The sequence below is a fragment of the Capricornis sumatraensis genome, chromosome 19 (assembly GCF_032405125.1).
Source record: "Capricornis sumatraensis isolate serow.1 chromosome 19, serow.2, whole genome shotgun sequence".
Lineage (NCBI taxonomy): Eukaryota > Metazoa > Chordata > Mammalia > Artiodactyla > Bovidae > Capricornis > Capricornis sumatraensis.
The window spans coordinates 76487501-76504487 of NC_091087.1; the positions used below are offsets into that span (position 1 = coordinate 76487501).

At 69.5% G+C, this 16987-nt stretch overlaps 2 protein-coding genes across 3 annotated transcripts in view; both read right to left on the reverse strand.

Annotated features, from left to right (window-relative positions):
- The window catches only part of JAG2 (jagged canonical Notch ligand 2), a 21444-nt gene extending 16585 nt beyond the window's left edge, over positions 1-4859 (reverse strand). For both annotated transcript variants that reach the window (XM_068991075.1, XM_068991074.1), the window contains exons 1-2: positions 4794-4859; positions 4273-4623 (exon numbers count right to left, since the gene is read on the reverse strand). In XM_068991075.1, the coding sequence (XP_068847176.1) occupies positions 4273-4623; positions 4794-4859 (417 nt within the window). The remainder of the gene's footprint in view (positions 1-4272; positions 4624-4793) is intronic.
- A 4954-nt stretch (positions 4860-9813) lies between these two features.
- NUDT14 (nudix hydrolase 14) lies at positions 9814-16744 on the reverse strand. The gene is made up of 5 exons (XM_068991509.1): positions 16649-16744; positions 13744-13787; positions 13201-13265; positions 12785-13022; positions 9814-10054 (listed from the first exon to the last, which is right to left on the reverse strand). Exons 1-5 carry the CDS (start codon positions 16727-16729, stop codon positions 9814-9816), a joined length of 669 nt encoding a protein of 222 aa, XP_068847610.1. The 5' UTR covers positions 16730-16744.
- Between the last annotated feature and the right edge of the window lie 243 nt (positions 16745-16987).

The window sequence follows — 16987 nt, forward strand, 5'->3', positions numbered from 1 at the left end:
AGTCTCCTCTCTGCAAAGAGCAGCCTTCCGTCCCAGGGCCAAGCCTCGTGGGCCGCATGCCCACTGGGCTATGTGGACCCAAGGCCCTACAGAACAGGAGGCCCCCTGGCCAGGTGCAGCTGGGTCGCCAGCCTGCCCAACTGTGAGAGGCCCCCGGCCTGCTGGCCGCCTTCCCTCTTTCAGAAAGCCCACCCAGACCTGCCTGAGCCAGAACCCCATCCTGACCATGGCTCCTCCTGGCCCAGGAGGCTGCGCTGACTGCAGAGCCCGGGACCCCCAAGGCCGGGTCCCAGCCCGCGGTCCGACCCCCGGAAAGGACAACGGCCTGCAGCCCCAGTGGCACAGGGCGAACACAGGGCTCAAGGTAGCCCGACCCAGGGCACCCCAGGCCCAGGAGACAGCGCTGACTGCAGAGCCCGGGGCCACGGCCCCACCTGCTTCCTCTCCTGCAGACCCCGAATCCGAGCCCGGCCCCCCGTGGAGCAGAGCGGGATGCGGCGCCGGGAGCTCTCAGCGAAGATACGCTTCCTGAAACCTGAGCTCTGCAGAGGCCCAGGTCTCTGCCTCCGTTGTCACCGCGGGGGAGTCGGGGGGGAGCACGGCAGGAGGACTGGACCGCAGGCCTTCCCCACGGGAACCCGGACGCCCACACTCCGCACCGGGGACCAGCCGGGCCGTGCCTGAGCGTGCCCAACCAGCCCACTGCAGCCAGCAGCCCACAGCCAGCCAGCACCTCATCACACGCACCGGGCGGGACCACGAAGTCAAAGATCAGATGGACCCCAGTCATACCAGGGTGTGTGACGGGGCCTGGGGCCGCAGACCCTGGCTCAGGCCTGAGGATTACAGCATTTGTCTCCACCAAGAAGCCCCTTGCTGGCCCAGGCTGCCCTCACCCAGACACGACCCCTGGGAGGGTCCCCAGAAGCCACAACCCCTCCAGAAGTCCCTGCCCAGACCCCCCAGTGACCTCCCCCTTGCCACGGTGGAGCTTCACTCTCAGCTCCGCCCCCTCAAGGCCCAGGGACAAAGCCCTAGCCTGTCTCTGAGTGCCCACCGGCTGGCACTGCCCGTCTGGGGCCCCTCTTTGCCCAAGAGCCCCACCCTGCAGCCCCAGTACCAATGCCTGGGCCAAGACCCCTGACATCCGAGGCAGGTGAGCCCCCCCCTGAGCGGGACCCCTGGCTCCTGACACAGGAGAGAAGGGAAGGTGAGCCCCCAAGTGCACAAAAGAGGCAGCAGGCCTAGGCACCGTGCGGGGAAGGGGCCGGACTACCTGCGCCCCACACCAGCCGCAGCTCCTTGGGGGCAGGGAGCACCAGGAAGGTGCCATCCCACACTGTCAAGGATAGCCCCTGGGGGCAGACCCTGGCCCAGCCCACTGTGGAAGGGAGCTCAGGCCAGTGTACGCATCCCACCAGGCCTTGTCCATGGACATGCAGGCCCTTGACTGGCCCAAGGTCCCCTCCTGACCCCTGAGCACAGTGCACGGGTCCTTAGTCCTCCTCGCACTCCAGCCTGGCCTTCCACGAGCCGCCACAGCCCACCCGGGCCAGCAGTCACCCCGCAGACCCACAGTGTACACATCAGGATGGGGCCTTAGACCTGGGGGCCAGGTTCTGCGGTCTTGGAACCAGAATGTGAGCCAAGGAGGCAGGCATGGCCTTGGGCTGGGCAGCAGGCCCTCAGTCAGCGGGAGGCCCCCAGGGCCACGCTGTGCCTCCATTGGCCAGGCCCCCCAGGCTCCTGTGAACCCCCAGTAGCCACTGACACACCCAGGGAGGGCACACACACACGTGATCAAATATGGCCTCCACTCTGCTGGCTACGAGCCAGCTGCCAGGGCCAACCGGCTATCATCCATCTCCTGGGGACCAGTAGGACACATGGGGGCATCCGTAGGGGGAGCAGGAGAGGAGGGGAAGCCCCACACCCAGACTGCCGGCACCTGCCCTCCCCTCCCCTCACCCAAGACCCTGGACACACCTCTGTCTAGAAAGGTGAGCCCAAGTCCAACCTGAAACCACACAGAGCGGACAACACGGGGGCTCCAGAGCCCATGCGGCCAGGTACGGGTGCAGAGGGTCACCCAGCCTTGCCTGGAGCACCGGGATAGAATGGGAAGGCAGTGGCGGGGGCGGGGGCGGGGGGGTCAGGACTGCCTGAGGGTCACTGGAAGGGCTAGAAAGCATAAAGCCCAAACTAGGTCCTGGTCCGCCCTCTCCAAAGCCAGGGCCAGGTGCAGGCCGGCTCCCTACACTCCTGAACCCCCAGCCATTTCCAAGGCCCTGCTCACACGACCTGCTCCAGGGTCCTGGACAGAAGGCCCCGCGCCCCGCCCTCTCACGTGAAGCTCCTGAGGCAGGGCCCAGCCCCCTCCTGGGTCCCCAGGGCCGTAGTGGGCACCAAACTAACGCCAGCTCACGGGATGGAGCTGGACTTGCAGGGGGCAGAGGCGGTGCAGCCACAGGGCCGCTGCCTGCTGAGCGGAAATACCAGGGCACTGGCATCACTACACGGGCCATGGGCCTGGCAGCCAGGCCACGCTATCCGTGGGGAGAGGGAGACAGGAGCGGCCCCCCAAACACACAGCTACCCCACTGCCCCACCCTCACCACGGGCTGGGCCACCCACCCCTCCTGGGTGTGCCCAGCAAAGCGGAGGGCGGGGACCTAGCCCAGCACCTGCCCCCAGTCTGCAGGCCCCTGCCTGGGAGACCCGGGCCTGCCCCATCCCATTCCATGCCTGGCCGGCCGGTGGGACCAAGAGCGCAAGGGACACGCGTCGGCCCGCCACATTCCTGCAAGGCCTCCCTGCCCCCACGCCCACGGCTGCCAACTCGAGCAGAAAACACATCCTCAGGTAGCGATTTCGAACCGCGCTGGCCTGAGCCCAAGCGCAGATGACAGGCTGCGGGCCCTGCTCAGACCTGCCTGCCGCCCGCTGCGGGGGCGAGGGGGCTGGGCTCATCCCAGCGCCCGGGGCCTCCCAGCCTGCCCCTGCCTCCCGCCTGTTCCACCCCAGGGACACACTCCCCACCTGCGGCCTGGGGGTCCAGGGAGACTGCAGAGGCCCCAGGTACGTGGGGGCAGGGCTGTGGCCAGGGGTCAGGAAGCAGGGGGAGGGGGTAGCAGGTGAGGCCTCCTGGCCCATGATACGGAGAGGGTGCCAGCACAGGGCTCAGAGCTGGGGGGACGGGGGTGGGGTGGGGGGCCAACCTCAGCCTGGCCTCAACACCCAGTCTCTTTCAGAACCAAGGCATCAGGTGGACACGTTCTTGTGGCCTCCCAGTGGCTGATCGAGCCAGAGGTCCTTGTTCAGAAGGACAGTCCCTCAGTCAGCTCGGCACCCTGCTCTGGGCACTGTCCACACGCAGACACACCCCAGCTGCCCAGACCTGCCCTGCACCCTGAGACCCCACTTAGCAGAGGCCTCCCTCCTCCCTGCCCCCACCCAGTTCCCTGTACGCAGCACAAAGACCCGGGAGGCCAGGCTTCGGGCCACATCGGGCAGCAGGGGGCCTGGCCTGCCGCAGCCCCCACCCCCGGGGGCCCAGGACAGCCCACTGAGATGGACCGCATCCCTGCCAGCATTCCCAGGCCCATGGCTCCTGTCTGACAGGCGGACCTCAAGCTCCTTCTCCAGAAAGAACAAACAAAACCCAAAACGCAAGACAGGAAGGTGCTTAACAGACAATCACAGCACCAAGGCCCCTCGAGGCTAGCCCCCCGGGTCTGGACCAGCGGCAAAGGCTGCCACCAACCCACGAGGACGAGGTCCCTCGGCCCCCCGCCTGGGCAGCCCCCCACCCCCACCCATCCAGGAAACGGCAGGGCGGGCGCAGGCTGGCCGTGGGCCCGGGCGGCTCCGCCGGGGCCTGCCCCGGACCAGCCCCAGCACGCGCGGCGCACATGCCTGCGCGGCCTGCCTGGGCCCGAGGCGCCCGGCCGCGCCTCCGCAACCAGACAGACACGCGCAGGGCGACGCAGGCACACGCCGCGGGCCGCCCCGCAAGCGGGCCGCGGCCACCCAGCCGCGCGGCGACCCCCGCGCGCCCACGTGGCTGGGCGCGGACCCCGGGGCAGGCGCCCCCTGCCGGCCCCGCCCCGCCGGGCCCGGGCGCGCGCGGCTCGCCCGCGGAGCCGGGGCCGCAGGTGCCGGGGGGGTCGGGGGTGCCTGGAGACCGGGGGGCCAGGGGGCGGCGGGCAGGGCGGGGCCGGGGGCCGGGGACCGGGCGCCCGGAGAGGGCAGCGCGGGAGGAGCAGCACCTACCGGCCAGGCGAACTGGAACGGGATGACGACGAGCCCGGGATCCTGGTCGCCGCCGGCCCGAGCCCGCGCCCGCGCCCGGTCCCCAGCGGCGCCCGCCGGCGGCAGGTAGAAGGAGTTGCCGCCCAGCACGGGCGTGGCGCCGTGGCCGTAGCTGCAGGGCCCCGTGGGCGTCACCTTGGCCTGGTACTCCTTGAGGCACACGCGCACGTACGTGTCGCACTCGTCGTGGCCGCAGCCCCCCGCGCGCGTCGTCCGGCCGCCGCCGTCGCAGCAGGCGCCGCTCAGCAGCTCCCCGTTGGCGTTCCGCAGCGCGCTCAGCTGCAGCTCGAAATAGCCCATGGGCCGCGCCGCCTAAAAATAAGGCGGAGGGACAGCGCGGGGAGGCGCGGGCCGGGGTCGCCCGCCGCGCGCCCCGCCCCCGCCCGCCGCGCCGCCCCGAAGGCTTGCGAACCACGGCTCCCGCGGGCGATGCCGCCGGCCCCGAGGGCGGCGCGGGGCGCCCCGTCCGCGCCCCTGCTCACCTGCACGCAGAGCGCCAGCAGCAGCAGCAGCCGCCGGGGCAGGCGCCCCCGGCCCCGCGCCCGCATCGCCGCCGCGACCCCGCCCGCCGGCCCGCCGCCGCCGCCGCCCCTGCGCGCCGGGCCCCGGCCTCCCAGCGCCCGCGCGCCCGCCCGCCCTCCGAGCGCCGGCGGCAGCAGCAGAGGCGGCGGCGGCGGCGGCGGCGGCGGGCGGGGTAGAGGCGGCGCCGCGCGGGCGCGGGCGGCGGACGCGCGGGGGCGGCGGGCGCGAAGGGGCGGCGGCGCTCGGGCTCGCAGGCGGCGGCGCTCGGGCCCGACCCGGCTCCCTCCCGGCGGCGGCGGCGGCGGCGGCGGCGGCGGCAGCGGCGCTTCGGGCCTCGGCTCTGCGCGCCCGCGCTGCGCTCGCCCGCAGCGGACAAGTTCGGGCCGAGACTGACAGCTCGCTCGCCCATTCGTCACCCGCGCACCTGCATATGCATGAGGGGGCGGGGCCGCGCCACGGGGTGGGGCGGGGGGGGCCGGGGGCGCCCGGGATTTAAAGGCGGCGGAGGGCGCCTCCTGTCAGCGCCCCGGCCCGGCGCGCGCCTCGCGGGGCTCTCGGCGGCCGGGCGGCGGGGCCTCCGCTAGCGCCTCCGCCGGAGCCAGGAGAGCGGGACCCGGCGCCGCAACGCGGCGGCGCCTCGCCGGAGCCCCGCCGGGTCTCCGGAGCCAGGGGGTGGGGCGCCCCCTGAGGTCACCGTCACGGTCCCCTCCCACCGGTGCGCCGCCGCCGCGCTCCTCGCGGGCCCAGGGGAGAGGCTGCCTCCTGCACAAATCAGGGCTCTACCCTTCTTGGGGCGGGCGCGGCCCTACTACGCGCCCCCGGCCCCGGGAATGCCTCCCCGTCACTCCCGCCGCAGGGGGCGCTGCTCCCCTCGGACGCCCGCCCCACTGCCCGCAGGTCGGAAGCCACGGAACTAACGGTCTTCTGCGCGGCCCGTGTCCAGCTCTACTCTGGTGGCAGAGGTCGCCGGGCCGTACATCCGAGGAACGTCCGGGATGGGGGTCGTGGTTTGGGCGCGGACGAGGAGGGTGCGAATAAAGGACGGTGGTGCACGCCCCAAAGAACAAAGTGAAGGCCGCCCCGAGAGGCTGTGGCTGCCGTTCTGGCCGCCAGGCCCCCGCATCCCACCCCTCTCATCGCCTTATTGCCCTCTCCTGGAGTAACCTCGCCTGACCTCCACGGAGGCATGCCAAGGCTCCGGGTCTCCAAACACCCCCTCCTCTCCGCCAAACAGGGTCCCTTCCAAGGCTGGAGATCACCTTGGCCGTTAGGGATACTGCTTTGGTCCAAAGGGGTTTCCCCGCCCAACCCCGGTAGCAACTGGGCTTTCTTCCTTCCCTGGCTCCTTCAGCAAATTGGCCCGCGGCCCTGGTTTCACTGCCCAGCCCAGGGGTCCAGCCCCCAGGAGCCTAAAGAGCTGGGCCTGACTGCTCCCTCCAAACACCCATGCCGACCTGAGCCCCTCTCTAGGTTGGGAGGGGGCAGGACACAAGCCAGGCCTCGCCATGCACAGCGACCCCCAACAAATAAGGGAATGTGAGCGCTGTTCAGACCCTTCCAGTTGCTTCCTGGGCAGCGGTCACTGCCTGTGGGGGCAGAGGGTGCACGGAGAGAGGCTCCCCACCCCCTGCTCTGGCCCAAGGGCAGGGACGGAGTCCTGCAGGCCCCATCAGGGAGGAGCGGCCCCCTGCACACCCCCGGGGGCAGAGCTCCATCCTGGCCCTTGCCCACTGCCTTAGTACCCACTGCCCTCCAGCACTCACTCAAACCAGGAGCAAGATGGACACAGCCCCTGCCCACACCCCTGTGAGTGGTTCCCAGTGGGGCTGGTGGAATGGGCAGATAACTTCACACAGAACAGCAAATTGTACTCAGTGCGGCACGTTGGGGGTACCCTGCCCAGCAGGCTTGCTCAGACCCAGGGGGCAGGCCAGGGTCAGCCAGGTAAAGGCTGCAAACAGCACGTGCAAAGGCCCTGGGGTTGAGGAGAAGGACTCGTGGCCTCGGCAGAGCAGGTGAGGGCCTGGGGAGGCTGGAAGTGGTGGCGAGCACCAGCTGTGCTGGGCCGGCCTGGAGAGCCTTCCTGCGAAGACTGACGGGAAGTCACAGAAAGCAGCTGAGCTGGGCTGGGCCGCACATTTGTGACTTACATTGTCACAGAGATCCCTGGCTGTAGGGGGGAAGGGCAGCACGGGTTGAGGTCGGACAGGAAGGCCACAAGCAAACGAGAGGGGCCAGTGGCCTGGCAGGGTCCTGGCCGTGGAGGGGCCGAGGGGGCAATTCCAGCACAAGTGAGAGGTGGAATCTGGAGAACAGCACCCCCGCCGCTGCCCTCTGTGCCCCTCGTCCACCTCGAAGCTTCCTGCCGGCAGCCAGTTACGGGAGAAGCAGATGGCCGGGATGCTCCGCGGGGCACCGTGGCTGACCCTGGTGGCTGGTCCGCAAGTCTCAGGAGCTGCTGCTCTGGGCAGAGGCCCTGCCCTGCTTGGGGCTGGCTCAAAGGCGGCAGTGAGGGATTCTCAGCCCACCTCAATTCCAACTCAACCTGCCAGCGGGCGGGGCCGCCCTGGGGCCCAGGGAGACCCCACCCATCCTGCAACATAGGGAGACAGGGGTCCGGCCCCTCTGCTTCCATCCAGGCCCTTTGGGAGCAAAGCAGGCTCCCTGCCTCCCTGCCCAGGGTGCCCCCTGCAGGCCACAGATGCCCCTCATAATCCCCTCCCCCCACCCCCTGCCTCCCAGGAGCCACAGCCTGGACATAATGGAGCCAGGAGAGGCTGAAGACGGGACGCTGGCCACTTGAGGGAAGGGGCCGAGACTGGGGCTGCGGGGTGGGCGATCCTCCTACAGGGGTCCCCTCCTGTGGTGGTGGGGGAGCCAGAGGGCCAAGACCCGGAGACAGCCAGGCTCCCGCCTCTTCCAGGAAGACCCTGGCATAGTTTGGGGCTCCCTGGGTCACACCCCGCTCAGTGTCCCAGCCCCATCCGCCCCCTAACCCAAGGGCTCCCTCTCCTAGCCCCCTGCCCCAGGGGGCGTCACTCTGCGCCAGACAAGGCCCGCGTGGAGAGGGCAAAGCTCAGCCCGGCCAAGCTGCTCAGGACCAGGCTGGGCACCGGCTGCCGGGCATGTGGACAGAGCCGGTGGGGCTGAGTGAGCTACTTCCGCCCCTGTTTTGTGGTGCTAAATATAGCAGCCAGGGAGGGGAGTTTCCGGTTACAGCCCCCCCACACACACTGCCAGGAAATCGATGCCAGCTCCATTAGGCCCGGCAGTGCCTGCTGACCTGCCTCAACGGGCTGCCGAGCAGAGTGCGGAGCTGGACCGCACCCAAGACCAGGGCCCTGTCCTGCCAGGCCGAAGCCCATGTGCTCCCCAGGGCAGAGGGCCCCCCAGCCCCACCCAGGGCCCAGCAGAGGCCCCTCTGAGCGGGCAGGCAGTGGAGCTCAGGAGGTGGGCAGCGGCGGCTAGAAGGTGTGGGCGGGGTGGGGCAGCTCCAGGCTGGGCAGAGCCCCTGCCTCAGACTCTCCAGACATCCCAGCCCAGGGCCGCCCTCAGGGCCCCTCTGACAGGGCGGAGCTGGCGCTTGGGACCCCAGCACGGTACCACCCTGCCGGCCCCACACCTAGGCCTGAGCACTGCACCCCCACAGCACCCCAGTGCCGGGCTGGGCTCCCAGGAGACCCCATCTGGGTCGCCCCACCTGGGTCACAGCCAGCATTTGCATACAGGTGGTGCTGCCTGAGTGGGCCTCCTGGGTGCAGCCACCCTAGGGCGGCCCCAAAGGCCAGACTCGGGGGCCACGGGCTCTGAGCCGCTCCTGGAGGGGCTCAGCCACACACGACCCCCAGGCCAGCAGAAAGGAAAGTGCCCGCTGGCCCGGGGTGGGCAGGGAGCACAGGACGGTGGGGGCCTCAGCTGGGGCGCTGCCCCTCCTAACAGCAGCGCTTCAGCAGAAGCCAGAGGCAGCGTGTCCTGGCTCAGCGCCCCTCCCATCTCAGCCAGGGCCCAGTCCCGGGGGACACTGGGCACAGGGCACACAGGTTCACAGCAAAAGCTCCTGGTCGCCCGGACCCCCAGTCCCAACCTGTCTGTCCGGCAGGATCTCCTGGCCATGCTGCCCTCTACAGGGTCAGTGGACCATGACCCAGGCTGCCCCCATCATGTCCTAGGGCATCATCCAAGGGCCTGACCAGAGGATCTGGGGGTCTCTGGGAAAGGGCCAGGTTAGGCCACCACCCTCACAGAGGGGCGAGCCAGCCTTCCCTCCAAGAAACCTCCCTGGCCCTCTCCCAACTGACGGCCCTGCCACACCTGCAGACACCCACGGCCATGATGACCCACACACTCCTCACAGAGGCCCCAGCGTACGCCGGAGGTCCTGCTGGCTGCCTGGTGGGGCAGATGTCCAGCCCTCCTGCGACCCCAGGCGCTCAAGGGCAGCTCACGTCACCCCTGACCCCCCGAGTGGGGGTTCTGTGGGGCTTGCAGGCCAGCCTGCACACAGGTCAGCAGGTGGAGCAAGACTTGTCACCAGTGCCCAGGGCCACAGGGCTACTGAGGGGTCACTGGCCCAGCCGCACTCAGGGAGGGCCCAGGAGCACGGAGCAGGCGCCTCCGGACCTGCCCACAGCCTCTCCTGCCACAACAGCCACCGCCCCTAGGGCCACAGTTCCACCCACGGCCCAGTGCCCCGTGGGCCCTGAGCGCTCGGCCTGGCTGACCCTTCCCTGCCCCGACACCGTCTTCCCGCCTCTCCCTGCCAGCCGGTGGCACTGCCCAGGGCTGGCCTAGCCCTCTGCCAGCGGCCAGCTCCCAACAGCCCCCCGTACAGCCTGCAGCCGATGCCTCTGCTCAGGGGGAGCTTGAGGGGCTTTCATGGAGATCTCGCCCTATCCTGCCCCCCAGCCCAGCCCGGTCAAAGCTCAGAGTCGGTGGACACACGCAAGAGCGATGCCAGCCTTTATTGGGTCTGCGGGGCTCTCACTGGAGACCCAGGCCAGGGGCCACGCAGCTGAAGAACCAGGAGATACCAAAGATCACGCCGAGGGTCTTGGGAACATCCGGGTCGTCTGCAAAGGCCCGGGCGCCGTCCAGGGGCAGGTGCACCACCTCGATGAGCTCTCCCTCCTCAGCCAGGCCCCCACCCAGGCCGCCCCGCTGGGCATCCGTCACCTCCGCGTAGAACATGGTCTGGCTGGAGCCAGTCAGTCCCACTCCAGACCTGCAGGTTGAGACAGTATGTGCTGAGGGATCCACACAGGCCCCGCCGGCCACCCCTGCCCCTTCCACAGTCCTCTCCTGACCACCCCTTCCAGCCCCTGGCAGGCAGGGTTCCAGGAGGCCCCCAGGCCCCCAGATCCCCACGCAGTATCCCCTTTTGTGGGGGAGACCTGGGAACATGCTGGATATGACAAGGCTGGGACTAGGCTTGTGACTTGCAACTGGTTACATTAGGTCAGGCGATGAAGGTGGAATTCTACAGATGTCAAGGGACCTAATGAGGGGAATTTAAGTTCATCAAAGAGGGGATGATCCTGGGTGGGTGTGACCTAATCAGGAGAGTTTAGAGATCAGTGAAAACTCAGAGACACCTGAAGACAAAGCAAGCTGCCTCGCTGCTGCGGGAAGGCCATGGGCCAGGGTGTGTGGGGGCCTCGAAGAGGCTGAGAGCCAGCCAGGAGACAGAGCCCGCAGGCAAGGCCACGAGGAGCTGCAAGAGGACGCAGAGCTTCGGACCAGACTGCAGAGCCCAGCTGATGCCTGGCCGCAGCTCGTCAAGTCCCTGAGTGGGGGGCCAGGTCCTCGGCAAGCAGACGGCTGACCCCCAGCAACCACGCGATGAGAATGCGGGTGGTTGACAGGCAGCCCCCACTCTCCCGAGGGCACTGCCACTCTGCCCAGCCTGGGCCAAGCCAGTCCTCTCCCCACCCGGCAGAGCCGGTCCACACCCAGGGCTCCGGCCGTGCAGCTTGCGTCTGTGAGCACTCGCAGGGTAGGGTACCCACTCCAGGCTGGGGCTCATGGTGGGGGTGGGGGGTGAGGTCCCCAGGACCAGGGCTCATAGGCTGGGGGGGCATCAAGGACTCCCCTTCCTTCCTGGGTGGCAGCCAGGAGGGGGTCGCTGGCCGCAGGGAGAGGGATGGGCCAGGCAGAAGGCAGGGGCGCAGACCGGGCGGCGGCGATCAGCAGCGGGTAGGTGACTGCTGGCCTTGAGGACGGGGTGACGGACAGGCTGGTCTGGACTCCAGAGGGGAAGGGCCCAGCACAGTGTGCAGGGAAGAGGGAAACCAGCGGGTGTGTGCGAAGTCCAGGGGACAAGGGGGACCCCAGGTCCCGCTGAGGCTAGCTGAGGCCAGCCGAGGCCTGTGGGGTGGAAGAGCTCCCGGGACACCGGGGCAAGGGGCAGAGGGACCTCCGTCCCCTCGCCAGCTGTCCCACCCCCGGCGGGGCCACGCCCAGACTGACCTCACCCAGCTGCTTCCTCCGCCCTCCGGCCCCTTATCTCCCCCGGACCCTTCCTGAAGCCCGTTTCCGCCGGCGGCCACAGCCTCGGCTTTGATGGAAGTTGCTGTCTGCGGGGTTTCCAGGCCCCGTTTCCGCCGGTGTGTGAAGGAGACCGGCGCCAAGCAGAGTGTGCCCTGCCAGGCCAGCACGGCCTCCCCCAGCACACTCAATCACGCCCCTGGCCGCGAGACCTCAGGCAAGCGCCGGGCCGCGTCACCCGGGACGGGCAAGGAAGCGGCCGGGGCCGCAGACGGGAGCTGTGGGCCCAGCCACGGGGCTGTGCGAGCTTAGCTCTGGCTTGTATGGCTGCCGTCCAGCTCCCGGGGCGAGGAGCTTCGCTGGCCTCCTCTCCCCCTCCCAGGCCTGCCTCCCCTCGTCCCTAAAATGCAGTCTGAGCTGACCACCTGCTGTCCAGAACCCTCCATGGCTCCCCAGTACCCTCTGGATCATGGCCGAGGCTGGGTTGCTCGCCCCCTTGATCTGAGCCTTTTCCATGCAACGCCCCTGCCAGGCCTCCACGCAGATTCACCCCTTCTGGGGACCCTGCCCCCAGGGCTGGCCTGCCCACTGAGTCAATCCCTACCTGAAGTCAGGGCCCCTGGACCGCCGGCCCAAAGGCTCAGAGGCCAAGTGGCCGCTGGCCAGGCACATGGAGGATGCCTGCAGATGACTGGACCCTCATGCAGCCCGGCTGACCCTGGGGTGCGAAGCCCCGCCTGGAGCGCGGGGGTACCAGGCCCTGCCCCACCTCCTTCCCAAGACTGAAGGCCAGGGACGCCCGGCAGGGCCCAGGTGTCGCTGCGGCGGCCCTGGGCCAGCCTGGGGGGCAGAGCTGAGGCCCCACCCCTCTGGAGCAGGCTGCCGGGGGCTGGGGCTCAGCTGGAGACCCTCCTCCTGCTCGGGACTTCACCAGGGCTGGGGACCCATCAGCACACTCCCAGGGCAAGGGTGGGCTTCACCTGATATCCCGTCCCGGAAGATGTCCCCGGGGGGGTTGGAGTGCCCGACAGGCACCCGGACTCTGATCGGGGCAGGCCACACTGCGACCCCTCCCTGGGAGCGCAGAGCTCCAACCCTGGCCCAGGACTCGGCCCTCCCCTCGCTCCTGAGCCGCTGTCAGAGCCCTCTGTGCTCACCCCCAGCCCCAGCCCCCAGTGCCTAATCCCACAGGAAGCAAGGGCATCTGTGAGCAGCAGCTGCCACTGGAGCCGGCCACGGGGGGGTGGGGGGTGGGGGTGTGGCAGGGCCGCAGGGGTCTAAGGGGGGCACAGTGGGGCCAGGGGCCTCAGGCTCCGGCCAAGCTTCCCGCAACCCCGAGCTGCAGAACACAGCGATCTCGCCCTGCTCGCACAGCCCTGGGGAGGAAGCACTCGCCGCCCCCCAGCGGCCCGTCCCAGCCCGCCTCCAGGGCTGTCCGACTGCCGGCCACCCTCCCAGCCCCACTCACTTGTACGAGGTCACCCGGCGCAGGTCAGAGGGTGCCAGGCGGTAGCCGCACTCCTCCCAGGCCTCCTTGCAGGCCACCTCCTCCAGCGAGAGCCCGGGCTGGTCCAAGAGGCCGGCACACAGCTCGTAGGTGACCCCCGCCGAGCCAGGCAGCGCCACCTGCAGTGCCTGGGGCCTGTCCTGCTCCGCAGCGGCCAGGGACCCCGGGAAGAGACGCTCCACCTCGCCAGCGTACACGGCTGGCGGGGGGAGGCAACCGCGTCACAGCCTGTGGTGGCCGGCTCCACGTGACCCGCTCTGGCCAGACCCCCTTGCCAGGGCTGTTTCTCCCGGAGCCCCGTCCCAGGTCTGCACACCAATACCAGGGCCCCAGGGGACTGAACGTGAGCCCGCCAGCCTCCCCGCCCCCAACCTCACCTGGCCGGAACTGCTTCACCAACACCAGGCTCCTCCGGGAAGAGTTGAACATGAGGATGGTCACGCTGGGGGTGGGGGGTACTGAGCTCAGCACAGAAGCACGCCCTCACCTCACCACCCTCCTCCACAGCCCTGGAGGGTTGGGTCCCTTGCTCAGATGGGCAGACTGAGGCCCAGGCCGGGACAGAGCTCGCCAGGGTCACACTGCCAGGTGAGGACCCAGGCCCTCCTGTATGTGCCGGGTGGCAGGAGCAGGAAGGACACACTGGGCAGCTGGACAGGCTGGGGTTAGCGATAGCTGAGGGCGCAGGAATGACAGGACACGTGGACCCTGCAGGCCAGCTAAAGCCACACTGCCCCCAGCCCACGCTCCTGGCTCTCCAGGGCAAGGGCACCTGGGCAGCCCACACAAGGCCCCGCGGTGAGAGGCACGGAGAGCGGGGGCGCTCAGAAACGCAGAGGGGGCTGTGGCTCTGTTGCCCCTGGGCCCCATGTCCCTGCCAGCCTGGGGCTTCCCTGGTGCCAGCCAGGCCAGGCCCTCACCTATCGTGAGTCTTCATGAAGTCCCACGACTTCTGGGCGCCATTCTGGAAGAGAGAGGCAGCGGTTGGGGAGTGCCCCGGGGAGCGAGGAGGCCCCGGGGACCCACTGCAGCGGCTCTTCCCAGGGAGCCCAGCCGTGGCCCAGGCCACCTGGGAGCCAGGAGGCGCAGCGGGTGGGCAGGGGGGGCCAGGGCAGCTGCGTGCTCCCCAGGAGTGACGAGAAAACGGGAGCAGGCAGTGGGGAGCTGCGGAGACGCTCGCTGTCACCCAGGCCGGGAAGGATCATGGGGTGTGGAGGGCCCCGGGCGGGGGTTCCCGAGTGAGTGGAGCAGAGATCAGGTCTTCACGGCTGAAGCTCCCTTGGACACCTGGACAAAAGGCCATGGGAGGGCTGGAGGGGGGTGGGTGGTGTGCCAGCGCCCAGCAGGAGCTCGCCCCGAGGACGGGACGACTCAGGGGTGTGACTGGACAAAGGGCCACCCTCTCCCCAGCCTCGTTTTGACCCAGGGCTGTCTCTCCCACAGCCCGTGGTCCTGCTGCTCTGTCCCTTCCTTCTGCCACCCTGCTCCCCTGCCCAGGGCGCCCTGCCCCAGCGGCTCCCAGGGCTCCGGGCAGCATCCGGTGAACAGAAGGCAGCTCGGAGCCGGAGCCAGTGCCGCCAAGGGGCAGCCAGAACCGATGCTAGTGAGGTTCCAGCCGGCAGGAGGCATGAAGGGCTAGGATCCTGTCAGCCGGGCGTTCCCCATTCCTGAGCCTTCCTCAAAGAGGCCTCTGAGGATGGGGCTGGCCCTGGAGCCCAAGAGCCCAGCCCTGTGGATACCCATCACCAGCTTGCTTAGCCCACTGCCCTTCAGCCACTGGTCCAGCCCTTTGCCCTGGTGAGCTGCCGGCCCGACACATGGGGCCTTGTCCCAGCCACGAACTGGACATGAACCTGAGCTCCAGAGCCAGAAAGTACAGCCAGGGCTGCAAGAGAGGGAAGGCGCTGAGGAGCAGCCTCCTGGAGGACTTCCCAGAGGAGGTGACACTGCGCCAGGACTCAGAGGAAGGGCCTTTCCGGCAGGGCGACCCGGCAGGCAGAGGCCCACACGCTGCTCTGAGCGGACTGAGGAAACTGGGCTGAGCTTGGCCCAGAGGCAGGAGCGCCCTGGCGGGGCAGCAGCTTTGGTTTCCGGGGGAAAGGAGAGCTGACGCCCGGTGCTGTGCCGGTCGGGCTGCCCGGGAGGCCGCTGTGAGGCACCGCCCACAAGAGGCAGGCCTGGGCCTGCCTGCAGCCTGGCCACCCCAGGGCCGGCCACCCACCAGGAGGGCTTCCTGGGAAGGCCTGTCCCCTGCCTCCCTCAGGGTACGTGTCACCCTGTGTTGGTTTCAGGTACCCTCTTGGATCAGGATCAGAACATCGGTCAAACCTGAGGTCCAGGCAGGGTGGAGTGGAGGGTCCAGAGAGGTCCACCGAGGCCCGGGCAGCCCCTCCTGCAGGACCCCCACCCAGGTGGTCCAGACCCAGGCCTGGCTCATCTTCATGGCCCTGGGAGGGAGGAACAGGACTGGAGTGTAAACACAGCCCCTCCCCCTCAGAGCCACGGGGGTGCCCTGCCTCCGGATGGTCAATCTCCATCCATCAGACCCCCCTGGCATAGCAGTTACTGAGCAAAGTTGCAGAAGCCCCTCGCTGACACTCACCGCCCCAGCCCAGTGTCCCACTGGCCTCTGCCTGTGCCCACTGCAGCCCGCCACCCACACGGGCTCAGCTTTGGTTACCAGCACCCATCCCCCTTTCGTAGGAAGTGGGGGAGGGTGCCACAGCCAGAGGCCACCGCAGTCAGGTGCCTGGACCACCCTGTGCCCGAGAGCCATGCGGCCACGATCAGGCATCCTGGCCCCTGGTCAGCACCAGGGGCGGGGCGGCAACCCCCACGTCCCTGTACTATGCCCTCAGCCCACCCCAGCTTCTGCCCCAAGCCAGTGCTGCCAGCCTGGGTCCAGCCTAGGGACAAGAATCCCTGTCCCCTAGGGCCAATGGGACAACAGTGACAAGGGGGGGCGGTGCAGCGTCTCTCAGGCTGGGGGTCAAGAGGGCGTCATAGTTTGGAGAGAGGAAGGGGCCGGGGCAGGGGGCAGACAGGTTGCTGCAGGCCAAGGGCGGTCAGGCAGAGAGAGGGCCACCAAAGACCTGCACCGCCTGTCCTGACTGGGGGGCACCACGGGGCCGCACAGACCACGCTACGGGGCGCAGTCCTCGCCTGGATGGCACAGTGGACTCCAGGGGAGCTGGAAGCAACGGGGGAGGGCCCAAACTGGACAAACGTGTTTCCTGTGAACCTACTCCATGTACGGCTCCAAGGGAGGCAGCCGTCGTACCGCACTGCCTCCCAGGGAACGGCAGGAGGAGATGATGCCCTGGCGGAAAGCCTGCAAGGACGGCAGGTGGAGACACGGAGGAGGCGTCCTGGGGAGGAAGCCCACCTGGAGAGGCTCTCCAGTGCGCGCCCCCGTCCCTCCTTTCACCTTCTTCTGCCCAGAATGGAGAACACCACCTCCAGGAAGCTTGCCCCGACCCTCGGGGCGCCCAATATGTCCCACCGCAAAATGGGCCGGGGCTCAGCAAAGTCTCTTTGGAGGAATGAGTGGTCCCTCGAGGTGTCCCTGCCCAGACCCTCCCCGACCCCGACACTCAACCGGCGTGTACACCTGGACTCTGGCAAAGCGCTCCTAGGGGACGCGAGGCCTGCGGGGCGGGACTACGAGACTCGGGGCGGGGCTCCTGGGCCCGGAGCCGGGAGCCGGGAGCCGGGGTCCGGGCGGGGGCGGGGCCCCGGGCTCGAGGGTGGGCGGGGCCCCGGGTCGAAGGCGGGCGGGGTCCCGGGGCGGTGTCGGGCTGCCGGGGGAATGGAAGGCGCGCTCACCTGGCGGTAGTGCAGCGTGAGCGGCACCAGGTACGGCGAGGCTGCGCAGCGGCGCACGGCCGCCCCCTCGATGCGCTCCATGGCGGCGCGCGGGCGCGTCCCCCGGCTCCGCGCATGCCCAGTGCGCGCGGGGCGGGGCGGCGCCGAGCGCGGGGCGGGCCCGTGCGGGGGGACGGCGGACGCGGGGCGTTCCCGGGGCCCGCGGGCTGGGACCCGGGCAGGAGGCGAGCCCGCCGCAAGGGGCAGTCGGTCGAGCGTGCGGCCAGCGGGGCGGGCGCGGCTGGAGGTTTGAGAGGCGATCTCCGCTGCCCGCGGAACTGGGGCATCTTGGTCGCGAGA